We start from the raw sequence: 19,649 nt of genomic DNA, 5'->3' as shown, positions 1-19,649 counted from the left end.
ACAGAGAGTGGGCGTGGCTCAGCTGTGCTGCAGGCGTGACAAACACAAAAGACTAAAGGAGAACTGTACTGATAGTAACTATTATAAGTTATAGCCATAACTAGCATCACATTCACATTAGCGGACGATGTCGCTCTGTACGCTCAGAGATCCGCTGAGTATCAAAACACACATCTTCAAATGACAAAAAATAACTTCTCACTCAAACACCACCAATCAAAGCTCCTAGTGTTTCATGATGAGTAACAGTGTGTTTGGATTTTAATATTACATAGTGCAATTTAGCCTATGTATTGTTTCACACAAAAATAAGTTATCAATTAAATAAACGAATTCAGCAAATTTATTTAATAAGCTCACTCTAACTTAGTGGCATAGCCAAATAAATCATAATGGTTCTATGGCTAGGACCTGTAGTTCCTAGAAGGGTTAGGTTTATCTTTATGGTGGACCCGTCCCGACTCATCCTTCACCTAACCCTAACCCTCATCGACACGACAGCCATCGGCACTGATCCTCAACAACTCTTTCTTGTAGCTCAAACAGTACAGTGTTGGCGCTTGCAACGCCAAGGTCATGGGTTTGATTCCTAGGAAAAGCAAGAACTGACAGAATGTAAATGTGTACCTTGAAATGTAATGTAAGTCGCTTTGGATAAAGGCATCCGCCAAATGCATAAATGTAAATGTAAACTCGTCTCCATACCGGCGTGATAACTCCAAACAGATGGAAATGGACAAATACTCTTAATCTTCCGATCCAACCTGACTTGTAATGCTGCCTGAATCACACACTGTTCCTTCGTTGGCCAGATGAGAACTGAGTGACTGAAACGTTGTTGTGGCAGATTTCCAGTCCCAATTCAAATCATCAAAGTCTGGTTCAGTTCTTGAAGTAATTGCTCAAAGTCGAGGCTTTAGGTCTCAGAAGAAATAACTTTATTGAACAGTTCAACAAAGTGAGATACCAGCTGGCCATCTGATCTTACAATGGTCTGCACTCATTTCTTATACCTTGTGGTAGCCAATTAGCACTTAAATCGTTATCTTTTCTCTCTTTGCTCCTCCTTATTACTCCTCCCAGATCACCTGCATCATTATTTTATTTTTAATTGGGGCAAACTCCTTTGCGCATGCTTATCTCCTTCCAGATTAAAAACTCCTGTATCATTATTTTATTTTTAATTGGGGCAACCTTCTGGCGCATGCGTATCTTTTTAAAAATGGCTTTATACATGATTTTCAGGTACTTTTCCATGCCCTTTCACCCAGTTTCTTCTCCTGTCCTTACTTGACTTGCCTTTGCTCGGCATTACCTCATTCAGACACATGCACACTTCTCTCACATGTACATAGGACAAGCAGAATTCTCCAACAACGTCAGTCACTGTAAATCCAAACATTCACTCGTCAGTCACTGTAAATCCAAACATTCACTCGTCAGTCACTGTAGATTTAAACATTCACTCGTCAGTCACTGGAGATTCAAACATTCACTCGTCAGTCACTGGAGATTTAAACATTCACTCGTCAGTCACTGGAGATTCAAACATTCACTCGTCAGTCACTGGAGATTCAAACATTCACTCGTCAGTCACCGGAGATCCAAACATTCACTCGTCAGTCACTGGAGATTCAAACATTCCCTAGTCAGTCACTGGAGATCCAAACATTCACTCGTCAGTCACTGGAGATTCAAACATTCCCTAGTCAGTCACTGGAGATCCAAACATCCACTCGTCAGTCACTGGAGATTCAAACATTCACTCGTCAGTCACTGGAGATTCAAACATTCACTCGTCAGTCACCGGAGATCCAAACATTCACTCGTCAGTCACTGGAGATTCAAACATTCCCTAGTCAGTCACTGGAGATCCAAACATTCACTCGTCAGTCACTGGAGATTCAAACATTCCCTAGTCAGTCACTGGAGATCCAAACATTCACTCGTCAGTCACTGGAGATTCAAACATTCCCTAGTCAGTCACTGGAGATCCAAACATCCACTCGTCAGTCACTGGAGATTCAAACATCCACTCGTCAGTCACTGGAGATTCAAACATTCACTCGTCAGTCACTGGAGATTCAAACATTCCCTAGTCAGTCACTGGAGATCCAAACATCCACTCGTCAGTCACTGGAGATCCAAACATTCACTCGTCAGTCACTGGAGATTCAAACATTCACTCGTCAGTCACTGGAGATCCAAACATTCACTCGTCAGTCACTGGAGATCCAAACATTCACTCGTCAGTCACTGGAGATTCAAACATTCACTCGTCAGTCACTGGAGATCCAAACATTCACTCGTCAGTCACTGGAGATTCAAACATTCACTCGTCGTCAGTCACTGGAGATCCAAACATTCACTGGTCAGTCACTGGAGATTCAAACATTCACTCGTCAGTCACTGGAGATCCAAACATTCACTGGTCAGTCACTGGAGATTCAAACATTCACTCGTCAGTCACTGGAGATTCAAACATTCACTGGTCAGTCACTGGAGATTCAAACATTCACTCGTCAGTCACTGGAGATTCAAACATTCACTCGTCGTCAGTCACTGGAGATCCAAACATTCACTGGTCAGTCACTGGAGATTCAAACATTCACTCGTCAGTCACTGGAGATCCAAACATTCACTGGTCAGTCACTGGAGATTCAAACATTCACTCGTCAGTCACTGGAGATTCAAACATTCACTCGTCGTCAGTCACTGGAGATCCAAACATTCACTCGTCAGTCACTGGAGATTCAAACATTCACTCGTCGTCAGTCACTGGAGATTCAAACATTCACTCGTCAGTCACTGGAGATTCAAACATTCACTCGTCGTCAGTCACTGGAGATTCAAACATTCACTCGTCAGTCACTGGAGATTCAAACATTCACTCGTCAGTCACTGTAGATTCAAACATTCACTCGTCAGTCACTGGAGATTCAAACATCCACTAGTCAGTCACTGGAGATCCAAACATTCACTCGTCAGTCACTGGAGATTCAAACATTCACTCGTCGTCAGTCACTGGAGATCCAAACATTCACTCGTCAGTCACTGGAGATTCAAACATTCACTCGTCGTCAGTCACTGGAGATTCAAACATTCACTCGTCAGTCACTGGAGATTCAAACATTCACTCGTCGTCAGTCACTGGAGATTCAAACATTCACTCGTCAGTGACTGGAGATTCAAACATTCACTCGTCAGTCACTGGAGATCCAAACATTCACTCGTCGTCAGTCACTGGAGATTCAAACATTCACTCGTCAGTCACTGGAGATTCAAACATTCACTCGTCAGTCACTGTAGATTCAAACATTCACTCGTCAGTCACTGGAGATTCAAACATTCAATCGTCAGTCACTGGAGATTCAAACATTCACTCGTCAGTCACTGGAGATCCAAACATTCACTCGTCAGTGACTGGAGATTCAAACATTCACTCGTCAGTCACTGGAGATTCAAACATTCCCTAGTCAGTCACTGGAGATCCAAACATCCACTCGTCAGTCACTGGAGATCCAAACATTCACTCGTCAGTCACTGGAGATTCAAACATCCACTAGTCAGTCACTGGAGATCCAAACATTCACTCGTCAGTCACTGGAGATTCAAACATCCACTAGTCAGTCACTGTAGATTCAAACATTCACTGGTCAGTCACTGGAGATTCAAACATTCACTAGTCAGTCACTGGAGATTCAAACATTCACTCGTCAGTCACTGGAGATCCAAACATTCACTCGTCAGTCACTGGAGATCCAAACATTCACTCGTCAGTCACTGGAGATTCAAACATCCACTAGTCAGTTACTGTAGATTCAAACATTCACTGGTCAGTGACTGGAGATCCAAACATTCACTCGTCGTCAGTCACTGGAGATCCAAACATTCATATATATATATATATATATATATATATATATATATATATAACAATTCTGAGAGATCTCACTCTCTTTAAAGTGGTCTGAAAATTTCTTATGATTATAGCGTTTGGATAAAACATGATGCATTCATAGGTTAAAAAAGGGCTTTATTTAAAACAATGTATAAAATCAAGTATGTAAAGAGCAATATGTACATACATGTAGATTCACAGGACCAAAATGAATGCTGTACATAAGTGCAAAACTCATGAGAAGTTCATAATTAAAAACAAACCCACACAGAGGAACACAAAATACACACACACACTCTCACGCATGCATATACACACACACACACACACACACACACACAGAGCCGCCTCACGTTGCATCTGCTCTGAGCGCTGCCCGGCAGCACGTCACTCCAACATTTGGCCGACACACACACACACACCTCAAGTTGCGTCTGCTCTGTCCAGAGTTTGGCTGACATACATACATACACACACACACACACACACACACACACACACACTCACACACTCAGAGCCGCCTCACGTTGCGTCTGCTCTGAGCGCTGCCCGGCAGCACATCTCTCCGGCTCCGGCGTTTGGCCGACTGGTGCGCGCAGTCTCTGGCCCCGTGGAAGGAGCTCGAGCACGCGGTGCAGAAGCGGAAGCGGCAGTCGCTCCAGCTACACACACCCTCGGCGCGCAGCGAGTGACAGCGGGCCGGGTGCTCACAGCGAGGACACGGCTTCAGGTGCTCGTCACTGAACAGGGTTTCTGCCACCTGAGGGTCCACACAGAGAGAGACGTTAGTACCAGTCAACAGGTAACCATTTGGCAGGTAGGGGTGGGCGACATAGCCTCAAAATTATAGCACGATATTTCAAAAATATGTGCGAAATTGATATTTATGATGATATAGAAGAAAATAAATAGAATTTTATTGATTGCAGCTGGCAGTCAGCAGAATTTATTATTGAAAACAAAATGCATTTTTCACCCTTTTCCAATGAGCTACTGTCATTGACAACACCTAATTTGAAGTGAATCTACTGTCATAAGGTGGTAGTAACAGCATTATGGTGCAATAGTGACAGAGACACAGCATGAGTGAAGTGAAAGCAAAGTAAAAAGTAACCTTGGAACAAGTCACTCGTGTTTTCCCTGTATATTCCCCAAGTAAAAGTATAACATAACTCCTTAACATTTAAATTTAACAAAAACTAAAGTAATTTAACCTTGTAACTCTTCTCGAGCCTGCACAATAGTCACCAACTAAAATTGACCAAAACTGTTAGTCCCTGTAAAGTCAATTCTACAAAAAATTCTAAACACATTATAAACGTTACAAATGTATTGCTAAAACATATTACAAAGACTGTGAACTGTGAAGTACTGAATTGTGACCATTAAACAGTTTTTCCCCCATTGCCATTTTACAGATTTTTTGGGCGGGACTAAAACAGGGCTCGATGATGCACTGGAGCCCCTGAGCTCATGGACACGCCCCCACTTGATGACGCACTAGAGCCCCTGAGCTCGTGGACACGCCCCCACTGGATGACGCACTGGAGACCCCCTGAGCTCGTGGACACGCCCCCACTTGATGACGCACTGGGGCCCCTGAGCTCATGGACACGCCCCCACTTGATGACGCACTGGAGCCCCTGAGCTCGTGGACACGCCCCCACTTGATGATGCACTGAGGCTGATCTCTCCCAAACAAGAGCACATTCACATCAGTTCGGCGCTCAATACGCTCTATGCACGAACCCTGCTGACGTATGTCCGAAAGAATCTCAGTCAGCTTCTTTACGTCCGCTAGCGCGTTCTGCAGGCAAAGTATATAGAGGCAAAGAAACGGAGACAATGATTTTAGAAACTGATTCACTAGTCAGATTTCGCACGATATGAGAGAATTAGGGGTGGCACGGTACATGAAAAAACACCCGAACCGTTCGGTTCACTTGTTTCGGTTCGGAGCGTGTGTGCGTCTCACGGTTCGACGCATGCGCAATGTAGCCCGTATGTCACGTTTGTTTTCTTTTCGCACGACATAAGCTTGTTCAACTTGGACCGGCGCTGCACAGAGCGACCGGTGAATAACATCAAACTAGAGCGGGAACGACGGCTCCGTCACTCACTTTCGCGGTATTTGATGTCATTACCGATCGCTCTGTATGCCGGTTCAAGTTAGTAAACAATCCAGTAAAAGTGGAGTATGGAGCGCTGCAGGTCACGGCACGCGGAGAAATGGCAAGTGGGAGAGATGAGGGAGTTGGAGGAAGCGCGAGCGTCCTATAAGTCTATGGTATAAGTCTGGTGTGTGGGAACATTTTGGATTTCATGTTATGATATTTTAATATAACGCTACAGTGGCACTTTATGTTTAAATAAGAGCTCCAGTCATATGTTTCGAAATCCTGCACTTTAATTTCAAGTGAAAAAGGTACCCTCACTTTTTGGGAATAGAAGCATTGTTTATACTGTTTTTTGTGTTGAGGTTGAACTTGTTTCACTTTATGTTTATGGCCTTTGCTATTGCTATAGCCTAATTATAGGCAATGAGGTATTCATGTATATTAACTTATTCATAAAAGACAGTGTAGTTCCTCTTTTTTTCTTTTAAAAGATAGAATTTTTGTAAGAGCTATAAAAGTTGTCAGTTGATAAATGCAAGTTAATTTCTTTGTGTAAATAAGATTTGTGTGATAAAAATGCTCAAGTTCTTGTAGAGATAGTGATACACATTCTCCTTTTTTTTTCAAAATAAATGAAAAGCATGTCAATGTCTTCTCTCTTGCTGTATCAAAATCTCACCTAGCTTTACTCTGAGATAGTCCCAAAATGTGCTTAAAGTCAAAGAGTCAAATTCAGTTTGTGCATGATTGCATGAATATAATTTTTTTTATACTGTATCCTAAAGTGTGGATAATTAAGCTATATATCACATGCTGAAGTACATTTCTGGAGTGTTAAAGATTAAAAGAAAAAAAATAACAAGAACCGTACAGAACCGAAAACCGTGACACTAAAACCGTGATACAAACCGAACCGTCGGTTTCGTGAACCGTGCCACCCCTAGAGAGAATACTCACCATCAAAGTTGTTGATGTAGCTCGAAATATATAATTTAAATTAATTCTCTTTTTTACTCTAATGTGTGATGGCTAACTGCCTCACAGTGTTGTCAACATCATTCACGTTAACCGCAGAAAGTTTTCGTAAACAGCGAGTGTAATTTGACACCATCTCCACCTAACGCAAAACCGGCTTCTGACGCAGCACCGGATGTAACTGGGCGTGCTGACAGGGCCGGCACTAGCCATTTGGGTGCCCTAAGCACAAATGCTTGGTGGCCCTGGATCATTTGCACAACTACTAGCGACGCCCCCCTGGACATGCATACACGAAGCAAGGGCGCCTACAAAACTAACACTTTTATTTAAAACATTGTCTTAACTGCAAGCGAGTATTATCCCGCTGTCTCTTCTTTTCCCCTTTTTCCGCCCCCGACTTTTGGTGCCTTTTCGAGGCCATGTCTGATGTCGATCAGGTGTCTGCCAAATTTGACACTGATTGAGGAACAGACCACTGCAAGGTGGGGAAGGGGGGGCACCAGAGGGAGACTGGCACAGGAGATTCACCTTTTTCTCCAATTTGGTCTAGCCTAGGCATATTACTTTTGTATTGCTTTTGTATATTAACATGCTTTAGACATATTTTATTTGTTATTTATACTAGTAGCCTATTGTGATGATTTTTCACGACCCAGATTTTTTGGTGCCCCCCCAAGCACTTGGTGCCCTACGCACAGTGCGTGATGTGCGTGTGCGGAGCGCCGGCCCTGCGTGCTGAGACAAACCCGGAAGCGATCGTGCATAGAGCCTATTGCGAGTTACTGTCAGCAGGCCCGTCGCCAAGGGGGGGCATTGGGGGGCAGTGCCCCCCCAAACGACTTACTGTGCCCACCTACGCATGAGCTTGACAATAGATGTTAATATGTATATGCTAATAATTATATTGAACAGAGCTCGGTCTTTCTGCATAACTTATCTCACAGGAACGGTAAGCTCTACAACGGTAGGAATGTATAATACATTATCTTCAGAAATGATTTAGAAATTCATTATTCAACGCATTATTACACAGAACGTAACTTGAAATATAATTATTTTCATAAATGACTGTTAAAACATCCCAAAACAGCACCCAAACCTTGCAAAGACCTACCTCATTAATTATTCACATTCAACAGCCAATGGCAAGTCTCCAGCAGCAGACCTTTCAATTTGTTATTTTTGTGTTAGTATTTTTACTTCTTCAAATTACAATATGCAGTTTGTGTTTAAGGATAAATAAATAATATAAACAATGCAATTTATATTGTTTATACGTAATTCCTTTGCGCAGCTGCGCAGTGCATGCGATGCGAGAATCAAATTCTGGTGGTTTTGTACATAGTCTATGGTTTTGTAGGCCTACAGCAAAGCTTATGCTAAGTGGTTTAAAGTTTCGTCGTTGACAAAGACGACTTTTGACCAACAACAACGTGCGTGGAAACGATTCTGGAGCTAATTAGATGGTAGGAACAGACAGTATAAGAAAGGTAAGAATAGAGAATTTGTCTGCTACATTGCTAAATTTGTATTGCAGTATGTTATGCATTGCTTTTATTATTGCTGTATTGTTGGTGGAAACCAGGTGCTTTTGTGACTCATTTTTATGACGTGTAGAGTCATAAATCAATTTGGTTTTGGCATAGTTTTACTTAGTTTGGACTTTGGACTAATGATATTCCCAGATAGCAAACTGACATTGAATCAACGTGGAAATATGACATCGAAACAACGTTGATCTGACATTGTTTTGCTCATCGAATTAACGTTGAACCAACGTCAGACGCGTCATTCTTTCAAAACTAATGGAAAATCAACTTGAAATCAACGCGTTGTTTCAACGTTATGAAAGCAAACCAATTTTCGATTTTCATTTAGCTTTGAAGAATGCCGCGTCTGACGTTGGTTCAACGTTAATTCGATGAGAAAAATCAACGTTGTTTCAATGTCATGAGAGACGTCGTTTCCACGTTGATTCAATGTCAGTTTGCTATCTGGGTTACGTTGATTGCGCCTTTTACAAGAAAGCCACTAGATGGCACTGTGTTGTGTATGTGACGAACTATGCAGATTAACAAAAAATATAGGCTACTAGGCTAGCAAGCTATATGTGGAAATGTTAAGAGAAAATAAACAGAGACGTTGAGATCATACAGTGAAGTATTTTATTTAAATAAAATGAATAAACTATTGTGGTCTATTTTAGTTGAAGCCTAATATGGGTTGTTGTTTTGGTCTGTCTCAGATCATTAAAAAAAGTGTGCCCCCCTATGAAAATTAAATGCCCCCCCAATTGGTTTGTTCTGGCGACGGCCCTGACTGTCAGTACTATTAGTACTACAGCCTACAGTTTGCTAGCTAGCTATGCCTTCGACACGGAAATGCATAGGCTACTACATGGATGAGATCATATACAAAACAGATCGGTGTCTTTATTTAAATTTCCTAAAAACGATCACATCAAGAAGAGGTGGATTAATTTTGTGTAGAGCCAACCTTGATGAAAAGCTGAGGATCACCGCCAACACCCGCCTCTGTAGTGATCATTTTACACGGGATCGTTTTATAAACTTTCCTCAGAGACAACTGGGATTCACTGATAATCCGCAGGTGAACGAGGCCGAAACGACTATCCTCCCGTCCCGAAAGCAGTATCAGCTAATATCACCGTCGACAGCTTTCCCGCTAGTGGGCGTGGTTTCAGCGCAGCCAGCAGACACGCCCCCCACAGTGGACACGCCACCAGCGTTTGAGAGCAGAGAATACTACTAATGTTTTCAAGATTTTGAATGGGTGGGTAATAACACATTTTTCTGTGGTGTGACAAACTCAGAACACATACTTAATTGACCCTTCGCTAAGCCACGCCCGAAAACCGCCACTGGCCAATCATGTCTTAGCAACCGTAACTATGCGCGAGAGGTCTGGCAAGCTTTCGAACGAGGGAAACATGCTGAAGCATTGTGCGTATGGATTGTGCAAATCTGATACCGGTATACTAAAAGTTTGGACGGGGGAGAGGAATCGTTTTCCTTCCAGAAAATCTAAAAGCCAAGGGGAGAAATGATTGGCGTGATCTAGCATCTATGTGCGAGACCCATTGTGGTAAATGTCGACATGCTTAAAGGAGCAATGTGTGACTTTTAGCGACATCTAGTGGTTCGGTTGCGAGTTTGCACCAGGTTTGCACTAAGGGCTCAGCCCACTGCTCACCCCTCCCTTTCGAAGAAGCTACGGTTGCTAAAACGGGACAAACATCTCGTCGGCTGAGACAGCAGAGAATAGCCAGAGTAAGCCAAGAGTGTGTAACATTGTCACTGTTTCTGTACCACAGTCCATTATAAACCACATCATGAATACTGTCTGTTTACAAAGCCATAGTCAGGTGAGGATCAAGGGTTTTAATTTATAATTTAATAAAATAATATTAATCAGCTGATTGTCTCACAAACGTAACCAGCAGCACATTTCTCCCCACATACTGTAGCAAACCCATGATACAGCGAGGGAGCAGCTATATATTTTTTCTAACAGGGTAGTAATAGTTTAGCTGGCTAATATGAGCTGTTACTGTGGCTGAGCTGGGACGCGTCCGCATCGCATGAGTCCAAAGGTCGGAAGTGCGCGCGCTGTTACAATCATGTCATCTCCGCATCCCATAGATACTATTTACTACACACAATAGGCTTTTTTTCTCTGATTTTTAAAATTCTTCGCGATCGACTTTAGTGATAAAAGACTTTAGTAAAAGTCTCTATCGACGGGTTAGTGATTCCTGTAACGTACTGTTTTACGGTCAATGACATGAATACAGGGTTCCTGCACACTTTTTAAAGTAAAATTTAAGGCTTTTTAAGACCTTTTTAAGACCTGAAGAAATCAAAATTAATACCATACATTAGGGGTGTGCGATATTGACAAAAATCTATCTCGATATTTTCAACGTTTTGTTGATAAACACAGAACAAAAACACAATCAGTAAAATATCAACTAATTATTATTAACAATAATTAGTTGATCTTTTACTGATTGTGTTTTTGTGCTAGTGCCATGGCTGGTTTAGGCCTGTTGTTGACAGCAGACTCGCGGAGATATTTATATTTTTCATATTCTATGCAGTGGTCAGTTCACAGCAGTGACAGAAATTATTAATTAATGTGCAATATTTGCCACCTTAAATTGATTTCCAGGGGTATTTTCACCTATTTATGGAGATTTCTTATTTAGAGTTATGCATCACATGCATCACGTATATACAGTAATAATTATACTTATTTAAACAATAATATTTAATTACACAATAATTATACAGTGCCACTGTTAGTAAAATTAAATCATTCAATCAAAAATCCATCTTTGCAGTGCAGAGGTGACGCAGAAGCAGCATTAGAAGTGGCATTAATATATACACTCATTAATATATACCATTTACAATTGCATAAATCAAGCTATAAGGTTTTTTTTAATCAATATTCAATATTTAAATGTGAAATGATTTCTAATTTTAACGTTTTACTTTTAATATGAAACTAAAACCGCCAGTAGACGGCGGTAAATCGCTGTCTTAATAAGCGAGATGAGGGAGTCATTCATTCAACCGATTTGTTCAAACGGGAAAGAAGCAAGTGATTGAATCGTTTAAAATGACTCGTTCAAAATGCGGATTTCATCGCTGTCTGTTGCATTGAGACTCTGCTACGGTTTCATTTTGAAATTCTAGTCGGCGAAATAAAGGGAAAACAAACAATATTGATAATGTTATGTCTAAAAACTAACTCACGATGTCAATTTATTTTTAATTTAACTATTGAATAACATAAATATCACATTTGTGCACGGGAAAACGGCACTTACTGATGTGATATTCTAATATAACAACATGATAAATATAAGGCAAAAACTAATTTGGGGACATACCTATAACCATGGACATAATAAATAGGCCTACACGTCTATGCCTACTGCACACATCACGCAGTGAAAAACGAGAGACAAATGCGATGTCAGCTCACAGTGCCTCGTCCATCGTTAAAACAATAGAATATCATAATAGACAATACACATCGCACACCTCTACGCACATAAAGAATTAACTTACGACTGAACTGACATTTGCCAACTTTCTCCTCTCCTGTCTCGCGTGCAGAAGACGTTATTCCGCGAATGTGACGCGAATTGTCACGTGAACAAGCAAATCCACAAAGATAGATAAAAATTAATCCGTACGCAAATTAGATGGTTTTTATTTTGGAAAACATTAAGATATGACTAAGTCGAAGTGTCATCTAAAATTTAAGACCTTTCATACCTAAAAATAAGACTTTATAAGACTTTTAATGGCCTTAAATTTTAAATATCTAATTTAAGACTTTTTAAGGACCCGCGGGAACCCTGGAATACTAATCATCAGCTGTCTCACGAACGTAACAGCACATCTATCCCCAACATAACAAACCCATAACACAGCGAGGGAGAACTAAGTTACATGAAACAATCCCAACTACATATTTTACACCACTCACAAGGGAAAAGTCACTACTCACGGAGTGTAAGGCTAGCTTCCAGCTTTCCGCTACTTCTCTTTCAAGGTAGTGATGAAACGCGTTCTGTAGCGCTGTTTGTTCGCGTTCGGCTACGGTAGGAATATGACGTCACAACATGGCGACCTTCATAGAAGGGGATTCCCTCGGTTATGGAGCTATTAATGTCTCATTCTAAGGTAATAAAAACATTACGGCTAATTAAGTAAGTTCTTTATACACCACTGAAAACGTAGTTATGGATGTCATATTGCATTTCTGTTAATAGATACTCAACTTTGTTACACATTGCACCTTTAACAAAAACACCTATTGCTTGGAAATATTGACGGTTCTTTGGTCATAATGATATAACGTAAAATAAGACGATTAAAGAGACAAGACAAAGGCTCACTGACATACTTTAAAATATATTTCAGCATTTTGTTAATCGACGTCCTACTAACGTTACCCCTTAACTTAACCCAATCCGATCGCGGCTCTCCCAGTATTAGTGTTATTCCACAAGATTTATTGATAAGCTGTTTGATTTATAATTATTAGGATTATTTTCACATACCCTGCTGTTTATGAACATAGCTGTTCCTCAATTTGTGTTTCCCCATTTGAACGGAGGCGTTGCTGCTTGCGCTGGGACTATAACGTTAGGCTTTAACTTCAATTTTTAAGAAATTATTCTCTAATCGGTTGCATATAATGTCGTGAATATATCCCTCGAATGTGTACTGTAGTCCCTTTTGTCTTGCTCTCTCAGATATTTCACTTGTTCGCCAAAAATTACTAATTATCTCATTGGGAATGTCTGACACGGGGTGCATCCACACTATAATAGATGTGTCAGCCGCGAAAGCTTGACAGGCGTAGCAACAGTAACTAGGGAGGGCGGGGCTTAGCGAAGGGTCAATTGTGACTTTACAGGGACTTTAAGTACAAATGTAAACAAACAGCAGCAATCCAAACAAACCTTCAAAATGGGTTTATTGCAGTCCATCATCACTGAGAAGGTTTGATCGCAGATTTAGTCGCAGCAAACAGTTCGAGCAGCTTGTGAAGGAACACAAACACACACTGACCAAATGACACTTCATTTAAGCGGAAAATCTCAAATGGAGATCACTAAACTGCAGGTCAGTTGTTTTCCTGTTTTCAGATCACCAGCGCTTCTTCAGCAGTGTAGAGCGCAGGGTTGCCAGATTGCAAAGATTAGGTAAAACACCAGAAACAAATTGTTGTCTTTTAACAGAAAAGCTCTGATTGGGAGATTTAAATCTGGCAACCGCATGCATGAATGCTCGTAAAGGGGCTTGTTAAACAGTCTGTTATTTTTTGTCGTCTGTTTAAATTTCCCTGATAAAAAAGTGGTTTTGGTCAAGTTTTTATTTTTTAACTACATGTAGACTTGTCTTTCATCAAGGATATTGCATGATTAAGTCAGTTATCATTGAATTGCATTGGTGTCATCTTGTCTTATCATAGATTAAAAAAAAAGGTTGTTTACAAATATTTTTCGTCATAGATTTCGTTAACGAAACGAACACTATCAGTAGATGCTGGTTAGCTTACGGGGTAGAACAGGTGCGCTCACTCAAGACTGCCACACAGAGGACAGTCATGCTTTCGCTCTAGGACACGTCGATTTAAAACGTTGCAATTAGCTAATAATGGCTGTGATAGGAAAAATGTCCCAGAGCGAAAGCATGACTGTCTTCTGCCCGATTGCGATTTGATTAATCGTTCAGCCCGAGGTCTGACCTCTTGTAACCAAATCACTTCCATACTATTGAAGTAGCTCCGTTTTAGGTATCGCGTCGTGATTGGAGGCTGACATGCTGCCCTTACTCTCAGACAGGTGTTGTGCGCACTGGGGTGTTATCGTGGACGGTGTGCTATGGCACACCTCTACTGGCAGGTTCTCTCAACGTTAGGAAATAAACACTCTTCCAGTACGTTACGGAGCCGAAACAGACTCCGACGCTTGATGATAAATAACCTTTTACCTCTAGATGGTTGAGAACATAGTTCAGAGTATAATCCCATCTGGGACACACAGGTGAAGAGATCTGGCATGATCAGCACAGGTGAATAAACATGATCAGGGGAGCTCGCACCTGCAGGAACTGCCTGCGTCTGGCGCTGCCGTGGGTCGGGGTGACGGGCGGGGGGGCGAGGGGTGTTCGGGCCTGAGCCTGTACGCTGCCCAGAGCCGACCTGCACACCAGCGCCGCCCTGGTGTCCGCATCCGGAACATGAGCCGGCTTTCCTCCCTACAGAGACACACACAGGAAAGCTCAGCAATACATCCTTCACTGTACCGACCTCAATAATTTAATAATCTAAATTATTATTATTTTTTATAATAATTATTATTTCCATGCATGCTGAGAGAGAGTGTGTGTTGGTGTGAGTGTGTGAGAGAGTGTGTTAGTGTGTGAGAGTTAGAGTGGTTGTGTGAGAGAGTGTGTGTGTGTGTGTGTGTGTGAGAGAGAGTGTGTGAGAGTTAGAGTGGTTGTGTGAGAGAGTGAGTTAGTGTGAGAGTGAGTGTGTGTGTGAGTGAATGAGAGAGTGTGTGTGTGTGTGTGAGAGTGAGTGTGTTAGTGTGAGTGTGTGTGAGAGATAGAGTGGTTGTGTGAGAGAGTGTTAGTGTGAGAGTGAGTGTGTGTGAGTGAATGAGAGAGAGTAAGAGAGAGTGTGTGTGCGAGAGTGAGAGTGTGTTAGCGTGTGTGAGTGTGAGAGAGTTAGTGTGGTTGTGTGAGAGAGAGAGAGTAAGAGAGAGTGTGTGCAGGGTTCCACTTTTTAAAGTCAAATTTAAGGCTTTTTAAAACATGAAGAAATCAAAATTAATTCCGTACATTAGGGGTGTGCAATATTGACAAATATATCTCGATATTTTCAACGTTTTGTTGGTAATAATTAGATGATCTTTTACTGATTGTGTTTTTGTGCTGGTGCATGGCTGGTTTAGGCCTGGTGTTGACAGCAGACTCGCGGAGATATTAATATTGTTCATATTCTATGCAGTGGTCAGTTCATAGCAGTGACAGAAATGATTAACTACCGGTAATGTGCAATATTTGCAGAGGTGACACAGAAGCAGCATCAGATTGGCATTAATATTTACACTCCATTTACAATTACATGAATAAAGCTATTAGGCTTTTTTCAAATCAATATTCAATATTTAAATATGAAATTATTTCTAACTTTAACGCTTTACTTTAAATATGAATTGTAACTAAACCCGCCAGTAGGAGGTGGCAAGTCACCGTCTTAATAAGCGAGTTGAGGGAGTCATTCAATCAACCGATTTGTTCAAACGGGTGAGTTATTCTGGAAATTGTTCATTAAATTGTTAAAATGATTCGTTCAAAACGTGGATTTCATTTAAGAAATCATCGCTGTCTGTTGCATTGAGACTCTGCTATGGTTTCATTTTGAAATTCTAGTCAGCGAAATAAAGGGAAAACAAACGATATTGATAATGTTATGTCTAAAAACTTAGAGAGAGTGAGTGTGTGTGTGAGTGAGAGAGAGAGTGGTTTTGTGTGTGTGTGTGTGTGAGTGAGAGAGAGAGTGTGAGTAAAGCGCCTTTACTGTGAATTGAAGAACGAGTGTTTGGAGGCAGTAAATATAAAATCGCAAACTCTGACTCTCAGACTGAAGAAATGTTGAATGTGTTCTGATCTCTTGCAGCCGAAGATATTAATTTGATTAACATCACATCTCTCATAACAAATGCACTAAAGCTTAGCTTGTGATGTCACTAAATATTAAAATCCTGTAGAAACGGTTGACTTGCGTCGCTGGGTTTGCATGTAAACCGGGTTAATTCAATAAGCTGATATTTGGGAGTGTGTAAACAGGCTGAGACGGAATGGAAAATTGCTGCGTTTATGATAACTGGACGCCACTCACATTCAACATGAGGTCACGTGACAGTGCAGTACTGGACAGTTTTATCTAGAGTTTCACCTCCAGTGTTAGGGAGATCTTGAGCTCTCGGATGTGGCATCTTCTCCTGTGAGCGGCTCTCCGGTCTTCAGCGATGACGTCGCTCCAGTCCTCACACACCTGGCCGAACCTGCAGCGATCGCACGTCATTAGCCGCTTCACACACAGAGCGATGAGGAATATCTGCCGTCACTGACCTGTAGATGTCGGCTGCAGACAGAAGACTCAAGATCACCGCTAGCACGTGTCTCAGATTCCTCATCCTCAGTTCGGAGATCACGTCCACCTTGTCGAGGCCCATTTTGCGGCCGATGAGCCCCGAGAGCGGCAGGCTGGTTCTGACGGGCCCCTCCAGCAGCAGGTCCTCCAGGCTCGACCCGTGGCGGCTGATGGAGAGCACGGCCTGTAGCGCTGGCGTCAGCGACAGATCCTGCATCTGCAGCGTAGCGGTGCTCAGCGGCGTCCCGTCCAGGAACACCTCGTCCTTGTGCGGGTCGGCCCGCGGGCCTCTGGGCCCGTCCTCGGACTGAGAGCCTCCCTCCCGGAGCGTGGACAGTCTCCGCTGCCTCTCCAGCCGCGAGCGCCTCTTCTCCCGCCCGCTCGAGCCAGGCAGAACCAGCTCCTGGAACGAGCCCTCATGGTCCACCGAGGAGTCGTGCGATCTATCCAGACCCAGAGAGCTGAAGCCACTGTCCTCCAGGGGCGTGTCTGGGGGCGTGTCCAGAACCTGCTTCCCTGTGCGCACCGGGGACTGGAAGTTCTCCTTCGCCAGGTCATGGGTGTGAGGGAAGTTGTCCTCCGTCAGGTCGTGTGTGTGAGGTGAGCTCGGAGGACCGGCTATGATGCTCTCGTCCAGGTCCGGTTCGGTGAGGCTCGTGTGGGTTAGGGTTACGCCGCTCCTGCCCGACTCCAGCGTGGACGTGACGACCTGGGAGAACAGAAGACGCCGCTTCCGACACGAGAACACAGAGTCATCCGCTTTTAAAGTGCTGTAAGACAGAGGCCCGGTCCGGCCGATGTCCGGGGAGTCGAAGCTCTCGCAGGTCAGGTGATCCGGTGTGGTGAAGCCACTCTTACTCCCTTCGGATGAGGAGCGGGACACAAGCAAGCGCCTGCGGAGCGACCCGTCCTTCCGGGTCAGCTTCGGCGTCTCGCACCAGGCTATCGGTGCGGCCCGTTCTGTGATCGAGTCCCTGGACCGGGCCTGGTCTCTGTGCAGAACAACCGTGGCTTTGGTGCCGTTGGGATGGCGCTCTCTCCTGGGCGTAAAGACACGGTCCAATTGGCCGCTGCCGGGAACCTGCGCAGCCTCCATTATCGTCAGCTTCAACCAACACTCGCTGGACCCAACAGTGCTGTCAATCAACACAGGCAATTAAAAGTAAATCTGTGCATTTCATTTACATAATTTCACAACTCGTTATTTACAGGTGATATTGATTCTAAATTATGCATCATCAGTGCACATGAATCATGATTGTGATAAATTCATTTTCTGGTAATCTTGAATCAGAATATTCCTCTTGAAAGCAGGGCGGGGCAACTGTCACTCACATGAGATCAGCCAATAGCAAACCATAACCAATCAATTCCCCACCACAGACACGATCATGTTTCATGCCGACTTCAAAGCGTAAGTTCACCCAAAAAAAGCACAAATGACGTTATTTTAAATTAAATCTGAGATTGCCATCCCTCCACCTGTGGTGTCAAGACAGGATTTACATTTTTTACCACTTTGATGCTGCAAAAGATCATAAAGAGATTGTAAAACAAATCCATATGAATCGAGTGGTTTCGTCCATATTTTCTGAAGAGACATGCTCACTTTATATGATGAACAGATTCAATTTAGGTTTTAATTCACAGACTTAACACATCAGTTGTGTTAAACAGAAGCTCAAGCATTAGAACCAATGAGCTTCATCATGTTATGAGAGTGGCCAACGAGCCAGAATTGTCATATAATTATTTCCATTATGTGGCTTTTATATATTTATATAAAAGTCTGTCTGTCAGAAATTATTTCAAAGTAATGTCCATTTGGCAATGATTTACAGCTATAAAATAAGACATGTTATGTTGGTAACTTAATGTCATGTAAAGTTAGCCTATTCAGACACAATGTACGTGTGCTAATGATTTCAATGAATGTAAGGATAATAATAAAGATACCAGTAAGGGAAGTTTCAGTCAGAAATATCAGAAAAGCCTGGAGAAATTCAGCGTTCAGGTTTAGAAATCTTCCACCGTTCAGACTGTGTGTATTTATGATAACGTTATTATCTCTACATTCGGGTCTGGCAACGGGAGTCGGTTGTGGTTGCTATGGTGACGCGTTGAGCGGTTTCCCTCCTGCAGATTCAAACTTCGCGCTCGTGCACGACAACACAAACACACACTAGCTAACGTTACTTTATAAAGGCATTTATAAGAAGCACGATTTGTTTTAAACAGTTTTTTGTGAAAGAACATGCGATTTACGCCTCGCCGCTGACTGAAAAATGCCGGAATGAGAGAAAAACAAACGACACACCGTCAGTCAGCTGTGGCTCATCAGCCGGGCGTTCTCTCACACACACACACACACACACACACACACACACACACACACACACACTGAGGGCTGTGACAAGTTTAACGACGAAAACTTCAGATTGACAAAAACTTAATTCATTAGTAAACCCTGTAAATAAAAGACTGCGTTACTTACGCGTGTGACGTGTCGGGTCGGGTCAGAGTTTCATGCCACTGCTGCTCAGGGAGAGAGAGAGAGACGGTGAGCAGCGGGTCAGTGAAGCTCCACCTTTCAAATTTCGTACCCATTTCACTGATTGGACGCGGATTTAAAGAGACTATTTATGCCTCGGAATCATTTCAACAATCGAACATAAAATATTTAACTCAAAAGGGTCAGATTTATTAATGAGATGTCGTGGATTTCGAAAATGTTACAAATAAACATAACGTTAACTTACTTGCCTTTTTTCTAATGAAATAATTTGTAATTTTATAATTTCGTCCATTGTCATTGTGAATAAAGAAAATTCCATATATAACTGGAAAAATATTACAAAAGAAAAGTTGATGTACTATAATTTATAATCTTAAAAATATCGATTTGTTTAATTGGGTGAAGTCATTGGTCCATCCTGAGCAACGCT

At 42.3% G+C, this 19,649-nt stretch overlaps 1 protein-coding gene across 1 annotated transcript; it reads right to left on the bottom strand.

Moving 5' to 3' along the window:
- Nucleotides 1–4,369: 4,369 nt before the first annotated feature.
- fbxo43 (F-box protein 43) lies at nucleotides 4,370–19,303 on the bottom strand. Its single transcript, XM_039688877.2, has 5 exons — nucleotides 19,199–19,303; nucleotides 16,683–17,840; nucleotides 16,507–16,615; nucleotides 14,646–14,801; nucleotides 4,370–4,661 (listed from the first exon to the last, which is right to left on the bottom strand). Exons 2-5 carry the CDS (start codon nucleotides 17,798–17,800, stop codon nucleotides 4,413–4,415), a joined length of 1,632 nt encoding a protein of 543 aa, XP_039544811.2. The 5' UTR covers nucleotides 17,801–17,840; nucleotides 19,199–19,303; the 3' UTR covers nucleotides 4,370–4,412.
- Nucleotides 19,304–19,649: the final 346 nt, after the last annotated feature.

The sequence above is a fragment of the Pimephales promelas genome, chromosome 12 (genome assembly GCF_988280905.1).
Source record: "Pimephales promelas chromosome 12, fPimPro1.hap1.1, whole genome shotgun sequence".
Taxonomy (NCBI): Eukaryota; Metazoa; Chordata; class Actinopteri; order Cypriniformes; family Leuciscidae; genus Pimephales; species Pimephales promelas.
Note: the sequence above shows the minus strand (reverse complement) of the source record. Positions and strands in the feature narration are given on the sequence as shown.

What these genes read in the sequence shown, in the direction of transcription:
- fbxo43 (XM_039688877.2), bottom strand. Translation starts at nt 17,800, where the DNA reads ATGGAGGCTGCGCAGGTTCCCGGCAGCGGCCAATTGGACCGTGTCTTT. An exon ending in AGATCTCCCTAACACTGGAG is followed by an intron (nt 14,802 to 16,506) that starts GTGAAACTCTAG and finishes GTGTCTCTGTAG; the next exon opens with GGAGGAAAGCCGGCTCATGT. An exon ending in GACGCAGGCAGTTCCTGCAG is followed by an intron (nt 4,662 to 14,645) that starts GTGCGAGCTCCC and finishes GTGGACCCTCAG; the next exon opens with GTGGCAGAAACCCTGTTCAG.